Source organism: Myotis daubentonii, chromosome Y, assembly GCF_963259705.1.
Source record: "Myotis daubentonii chromosome Y, mMyoDau2.1, whole genome shotgun sequence".
NCBI lineage: Eukaryota > Metazoa > Chordata > Mammalia > Chiroptera > Vespertilionidae > Myotis > Myotis daubentonii.
The window spans coordinates 13,210,317-13,217,970 of record NC_081862.1 but is presented as its reverse complement, the minus strand read 5'-3'; the positions used below and the strand labels follow the sequence as shown (position 1 = coordinate 13,217,970).

Here is a 7,654-nt window from a genome sequence, read left to right as displayed (position 1 = left end):
CACCAAACCAAAAAGGATAAATGGTGATGTGATCTCCTGGAATCAACCTCAACCAGCCTAATGTCTGCGCATCACAAGGCTCATGCCTTCTTACTTGGCCAGTAACTGCAGGTGGGAGAGTTGGGCTAACATGTCATTGAGGACATCAGTCTGTTAACATCCAGTTCTCTTTATTACTGACATTTATTCACAACCATTCAAGCAAAGGTAATCACCGCATCTACCACCCAAGCCTCAATCCCTCCCCCTGAGAGATTCAGGTGCATATTTCTAACTCCTTAGGACAAATCTCCCCAAAGAAACCATCCAGTCCCCTGTGAGCATTTCCCCCCAACCCTGAGTAGCTGTCTGAAACTGGCTGCTGTGTTCCTGAACGGTACACTTATGTCTGGGCTTCAGTGCCCAAGTGCCCAGAGTAAAGCCTATGAGATGTGCACCCAGCTAGACACTCAAGCAACAGGATCACAGAATGGGAGTTGGGTCATGGAAGGTTCTACAGCCACAGTGAGGACAGGGGTAAGCACAGAGCCAGACCATGCCGGGCCGACCCAACTCCTGCAGCATATGCTTTAGCACAGCATGCATCTGGGCAAGTCGGCCCAGGTTGATGTAGCTGCTAGTTTCCTCATAACTCTCCACGGGCGCCGCATAAATCACGCAACTCAGCTTGCTCAGCCCGACAACGTGGCGAAGCAGGTCCTCCAGGACGGTCATGGAGATGGGGTTTTCACAGAAACTTAGGGTTGTGAGCTGGGAGCAGTGGCTCAGGGCTGGCAGGATGTCCAGGAACTGGTGGTCCATGATCCCACACTCATCCAAGTCCAGGTCCTGGAGAGTGGGGGAGGCTCTCTCTAAAAGAAATTGGAGTGACCGAGAACTGATAATGGTCAGGTTGAGCCCACTGAAACTCAGGCTTTTCAGCTGGCTGACATTCAGATGCTGGGAGAGATGTCTAAAGTCTCTTTCGAAAAGCAGGCAGTTAGTGATGGACAGGGTCTCCAAGGGGCTCTTCAGGCACCTGGGGAGACATAGAGCAGTTACATGTGGGAGATGGACCTGGTGAGCAGAGGCAGGTGAGGATAATGCAGGCCTTCAGGGTAAAGAGGCCCATGTCACCAAAGCCTACAGTGTTCCGGATGATGATCAAACCCAGGATGTTGCACAGTGAAAAGTGACATTCAAGTCCGAGCAAATTTGAGTGGCATCTTTCTCCATCTGTTATCTGCTCCGTGATGGATTCAACTGGATGAAACCTCACACACTCCATTTACTCATCCGTCAAGTGGAGCACATCATACCCTCCAGCCCAAACACACAGGTGTTGTGAACATAAAGGTGGGAGGAGCTCAGAAAGGAGCCTGCCCCAGGGTCTGAAGCAGGAGGCAACCAGTGCATTTTAGTATTGGAGACATGTCCTGAATTGCCTGCAACTGGGGCTTCCTTCCAGCCACAGCCTAGACCCCTGTCACCACCATCACTTAGCCCAATGAGGCCTCTGGCAGATGTGCAGAAAGGGCTAACCTGGGCACAGTCAGGCAACATCCAGCGAGGGCTGCCACCCTCCAGGAACTTAGATCACTGCATTGTCTACAAACCACCTATCCCATTTCGTAATGCCTCCCTCCTGAATCCTGCATTTACCACGCATTCTGTTTGCAAGAGCCTATGGCAACCCTTGGCAGACAGGTGACTGAGGCAGGTTTGGAGTGAAAGGCTGCCATGGCCAAATCTCTAAGTGCGGAACTTAACCCCTGAAACCTCACCTCTGATTGGCTTTCCCCTTGTCATTGCAATCCTCACTTGGTTCTATTGCATCATTTTCCCTTCAACACCACTTACAAGGATGCCCAAAGCTACCATCCCCTGGCCCGAATTCCTAGCAAGGAGTCCCTTTAGTAGCCTCTGTCCTAGTGCATACGTCCTACCTTTATCTGGGGGGTTATGTCACAACATGCAAGGTGACAGAGCGGTGAACAAGACACTGACTGTGTGGCCCGTCTAGTGGCTCAGGCACTCTAGCACTGCTGAGGGACGGCACACAGGAGAGCCCGTCACTGTGCACTGAAGTGGAAAGGGACTCGCTCTGGTCCGCAGGGAAAGCTCGCCACCCCTCACCTGAGGATTTCATCCAGGTGGCCTCTGAGGATGGAGACATCGTCCAAATTGAGCTCCTGTAGGTGGGGCAGGTTGAGGAATTGAGAGGTGACCAGGCCAACACACTGCTTCTCCTGCTCCAAGGTGGTGTGAGAAGACGTGAAGACGTGGGAGAGCAGGAACCGGCGCAGATTGCCCATCTGGCCCAGGTAAGGAGCGAACTTCCTCAGAGTGGACAGCTTCCAGGTACAGTTTACCTCCAAATCCTGGACAGAGTCCAGCTGCACCATATCCAGGATGTTAGTGTTTTGCTTCGACATCGCAAAAACCTTCAGCTTCTTAGAGCAAAGGTGCAGCAAACCTCTCCTCTCGCTGACTTTCTTAATCAGGTAGCTGAGGGACTCATCAAGGACACCTTTCTTGAGGCAAAGGTCTATTAACACCTCCACGGGGGCCAAGGGTGGATTTGGCCTGGCCCTTAAGCTGTGTACTTTCCTCCTATTCCTCATGGGCTGCAGGGCCTCAGGCTCCAGCAGTGAGCACACATGGGCTCTGGTACCTGCCCACACCATCCAGAACTCCAAATGAACTCTCTTCTGTAAATTAAGCACCTGCAGTTTACATCTCCTGTGGAGAAAATAGGAGATATGCTGGGATGCATTAAGATAACAATGAGTAAGACCATGAGCTAGGCATCTGGGCAGCTGGGCCAGACACCGCACTGGACTTTGACTCCATGCCCCAGGAATCAACTGCTCCTGGTGCTACTGGGATCCTTCATGGTCCCCATTCCTGGTACCTTTAGGTGCCACCAGGAAGGAGTGGGCTCGTGTCCCTTCGGTCACCCTCGACAATTTCATCAGCCGTATATATCCGAAGCCTGTTCCTAGAATGACCCTAGCAGTGGCTCCAAGGCCTGCCTCAGCTCTCCCTTTGGCCCTGCCCACTCCCAGATCCCAGCTGTAACTGCTCAGATCCCCAGGGTGCGACCCGGCTACTGAATCCCCCATACCTGGGTCGAGGGTCCTGGGCAAGCATGGCATCGAGTCCCTCGAGCACAGCCTGCAAGATATCCTGGTAAGACTGCCGATGGTTCATCAGGGCCCCCAGAGGGAGGCAGGGGAAGGGCCAAGCCTGCACCATGGCCTTCAGGACTCTGCTGTGCTTCCCAGTGAAGGCTGTGATGAAAAGAGGTGGGAAGAGCTCCATAGGAAGCCACTCCAGAGCAGCGATGGCCGAGGCTTCATCCCGCAGCAGGCTCTGACATGCCAGTTCCAGGAGTCGGCGTGGAGCTGGGAGGCTCATCCCCATGAAGCTGCTATGAAAGAGATCCTGGGAGACAGCCGGGAGCAAGGCATCTTGTCAGGCTGAGCATGAGCAACCCCGGTCCTTCTCCCTTCAGAGGGACCAGCTGAGGGCCAAAGGCACTGCTCTGGCAACAACTGGAGCACCCCCAATTTACCCCAACTCCGTTTTCTGCTTAGGGTTGCAAATCCACTCAGCCCTGCCTCTACTCTGCCACTGGAAGGACAAGAACCAGGCACCAAGGAGGGGTGAGATGACCACTGGACCCCTCCCGCATCTGCCCACTGGCTAGCTGCAAATCTGCTGTGCAGTGAGGACTGGGAAACCAGAGAGATGATCCCACCCTTTCCAGGGAAAACATTTCTGAGGATCACTGAAGGACTGAAAACACCTGGAGTAGGGAGCAGCCCGTGGCCCAGGACTGCCTCTTGCTAAGTTCCAGGAAATAAAATAGATGGGGAAGATTAAGGAACACCCACACAATGGGTACCATTGAGGCCTTTGACACATTTTAAATGAGGCATATAAAAGCAGCACAAACGTTTTCTGAAGCATGGGGGAGCTGGAGGTGAGAAAAATAACCGTTAATTCCAACATGTACATTTTACTGGGTGTCCCTTCTATGAATATTAGAATGACCATTTTATCTATGACAACAGAGGGCTCACATGTCACAACTAAGGCTCCTCTCAATAAGAGACTGCAAAGCCTGGTCAGTGTTGCTCACGGCGTTGAGCATCCTCTCGTGCCCCCCAAATGTCACTTGAGGGCTACATTCCTAGCCCCCGTAGGGTGTGGGCAGGAGCCAGCTGAGGGATGTTTCTCACATCAATGTCTCTCTCTCTCTCTCCGCCCACTCCCTTCCTCTCTTTCTAAACATCAATTGGCTGTTATGAAAGACTTTCATTAATACCGGTTTTCACACACACAGCCCGGCCTCTACAAAACTACAAAAAGGATTTTGCCACTTTGGCCTACAATAGGCTCCTTAGCAATACTCGACTTTCAGACACAGGGAAAACTTGCCCTGTGAACCTCTATGAATGGCAAACATCAAAACAGAAATCAAAACATTTTGGATTAAGGCACACCTGCATCCAGAGGCAAAGGCAAAGTCTGCTCATTTGTAAGGAAAAAAGGACAAATCTCTGGGATCTTGGCTTGCAGGTCCTTGGGGACCACCTTAGGCTCCTGACTCACCAGAGCGGCGTGGTGCAGGGAGCCCTGTGCTCAGACCTGGACATTGACTCTCACGCTCTAGCTTCTGTTCCCTCCTCGGCCTCCTCAGAAGCCATTATACCCCGTCTGACCACACCTTCCTTTTGAGGTCCTAGCTGAAATGGCTACTTCCCCCTGAGAGCAAAACCTTAGTCCTGGATCTCCAGGCATTTAACCATGATGGGGCTTTGCACTCTCCACACCTCCAACTGAACCCTAGGTCCATTCATGAAAGGAAAAGAAAAGGAAACCAGCCTGGAAGTAGACTTAATGGGGGTGTTGGGGCCACATCAAAATTCCCTAGTGTTCCCATTAACACCCCTTTAGAGAGACAGTGGTATCATCTCCAGAGAAAAAGAATTTCAATGCAACAGTATTGAGTACCAAACAGTCCCTGAGACTTGAGGTTACTTACAATTGCAAACCCCGTGCCCATTCAAAGAGGAACAGAGGGATAGTTGGTCTTCCATATTTTGAGGAGCAAGCCTTCCCCAGAGCAGGTCAGGCCAAAATCACATCTAGGGATTGATCAGGAGAAGGGAGGGGCTGCACGTTTGGAATGGGACCTAGGGAATTACCCAGGACAAGGTGAACATTGGGGAAACTCAAAGACACTGACTGCATCAACTTAAGAACTTAAAAGGCTAGCGGTGAAGAAGGAAACTGGGTGGATCCCTTAAACCCAAGCTGACGGGGAGTATAGGCAGGAGATTCTGTCACCCTCCCTCTGTGGAGGTAAAGGGCATTTCCTCTCAGAAAAACCAGATCAGCTCAGCAACCTAGCTTGAGAAAATTAAATGTGAAAACGTGGGTTGTGGAGAGGCCAGAGGAGGGGTGTGGCAGCTGAACCTGGGATGTGACATACACTTTTGAAAGCCACTGAGGGCTGAGAGTCGTGGGCTCTTGGGAATCTTGGAGGCACAGAGAAAAATAAATGTGGGCAAAAAGACCTGTGTATCCTTACCAAGGAGCTGCTACAGAGGGCATTCTCTTTAGCTCAGGCATCCTCTTCCACATCCCAACCTTACACAGGCAGCAGCTTAGTCCCAGCCAAGTTCCAGGGGCCGGGGCCCTAAACATGACTGCCAAAGTCTGTATAAATAACTAATGTTTGCTCAACCCCAGGGAACAATCCATGCAAATTTGGCTTCAAAAAGCTCCTTTTGGGCCCAGGCCTAAAACTCTTACTCAGATTGTGAGGGAAGATGTCCTCTCTCAGGACAAAGCACAGTGCACAGATACACCTTCCCCTTCAGAAGATTTGAAGCTGTACTTGGCATGTAAGGATCTGCCATAGTTTGGGATATCCCCATGCTGTACTGAGTCACACATTGGATCTTATGAAATCGAGGGAGACACAGACAGAGAGAGAGCTACAGAGCGCGGGGAGGGGGAGAGGGGGGGGCAAAGAGAGAGAGAGACAGAGGCAGAGAGGAGCAAATTTTCTGTAGGCTCTTCTGTACGCCCTGCATTGTGATGCCCAAACAACTTTCATATTCCAGGCAGAGGGACCATGTAACAGATTACCACAGTGGTGTTGACCTGAAAATTGCAGACTGGCTGATGAGGTTTCTGGAAGAGGTTCAAACTGTAATGAGGTCAGCAGTTGAGTCTAGACTTGGTATCATGGGCTTAAAGCCTGAGTGGTGCCACCTGGGGGTGAGATTTTCTCTTTAACACAAACATTACATGCACTGGCAGAAACTGGAAAATTGTAGGAGCCCAAGCTCAGGAAACTTCTATGAGATCCCCGTGTCCTGGAGGTACAAGGAGGCAGGAGGGACCACTTAGAATGACCTAGAAACAAAGTCTGAGTGAACATGCCTTCTTCCCCCCCATACGGAGCCTGCTTTCCCAGGGCATGTGCTGTGGCACTGGGGGCAGGAGAACTTCCTGCCCAGCATTGGATAGGCTGTGCCGACTCCCAGCACCCACACATGAATTTGGGGGATGTTTTTCACCACATCCTGGTCACCTGCCACCTGCTCTCATCATGGCCCTCACTTATGTACAGGACACAGTAGCCTCTGAGCCCATGAGTAGGGCCATCCTGTGCAACCGCCTTCTCCAGTCACAAAATCCCTACTGTGATCCCAGGTCATCTGCCCTTGTGACCGCTTTTTAAGGAAGGGGGTCCTTAGAATGTGCTCCAAGTCTGGGACCCTATTTATGCATCCCTGGAATGTCATTCAGCCCATCAGGAACCTGATGCTGGGGACACCCACTGATAATAGAAATCAGGAGTTCTCCCCAATTCTTCTGAGCTGTTCTGGAGAATGTGACAAGCTACACTGTACAGAAAGAAAATCAACATCCCAGCTGCCTTTCTGGATCCAAAGAGGCACCAGAGAGGCAGGCGGATGCCCTTCCAGGGTTCCAGAGCAAGCCCTGCCTCTGTGGGCTTTCAGAGACCCTGGGGACTAGTCCCCATGCATTGGCTTTCCCATCGTCCACTCTCTTAACCCAGCCTTTGAGCAGACACCCTTCCAGCTGGCTTCTTTCCCTCTGCAGTCAGACCTCTTCCTACTCTGACTTATTCTGTCCTCTGTGCCTTTTTCAAACTCACAAGTCTCTGCTGGCATGACCTGACATGCCTGTCCCCAACAAGACCTGGTTGCACTTCAGACCCAATGACATCTAGACCTAAACAAGGGATTGCCTCTCTTTCTTTATCCCCCATGAGAACATGCCTCACATCCAGGACATGCCTGGGTCTAGCCCTTGAATGCCAAGGATGCTGTTGGAGGGCTGGCAGGAGGCACTGGCACAGAGTGGACATGTTCTCAGGGATGTCCACGGGACGGCTGATCCTGGCCCGCCAAAGACAGACTCCTCTCCTCTCTCACTTTAATCCTTGATTTACTCAAGAACATTTACTGAGTGCCTAAGGTGCAATCACTGCTATTCCGGGTGATCTGCAGGGACACCTCCTGGGAATGTCATGGTCTTCCTCAGAGTATCTCTGAGGCACGAACCCTCACCTGACAGAGTAGACAAACGAAAAAACAAAACAACTGGGCTGGAAAACGAGTAAATC

At 51.5% G+C, this 7,654-nt stretch overlaps 1 protein-coding gene across 1 annotated transcript; it reads right to left on the bottom strand.

Moving 5' to 3' along the window:
- Window positions 1–462: 462 nt before the first annotated feature.
- On the bottom strand, window positions 463–3,417 carry LOC132225551 (melanoma antigen preferentially expressed in tumors-like). The gene is made up of 3 exons (XM_059680646.1): window positions 3,107–3,417; window positions 2,116–2,721; window positions 463–1,018 (listed from the first exon to the last, which is right to left on the bottom strand). The coding sequence occupies exons 1-3, from the start codon at window positions 3,403–3,405 to the stop codon at window positions 463–465; spliced, it is 1,461 nt and encodes a 486-aa protein (XP_059536629.1). The 5' UTR covers window positions 3,406–3,417.
- Between the last annotated feature and the right edge of the window lie 4,237 nt (window positions 3,418–7,654).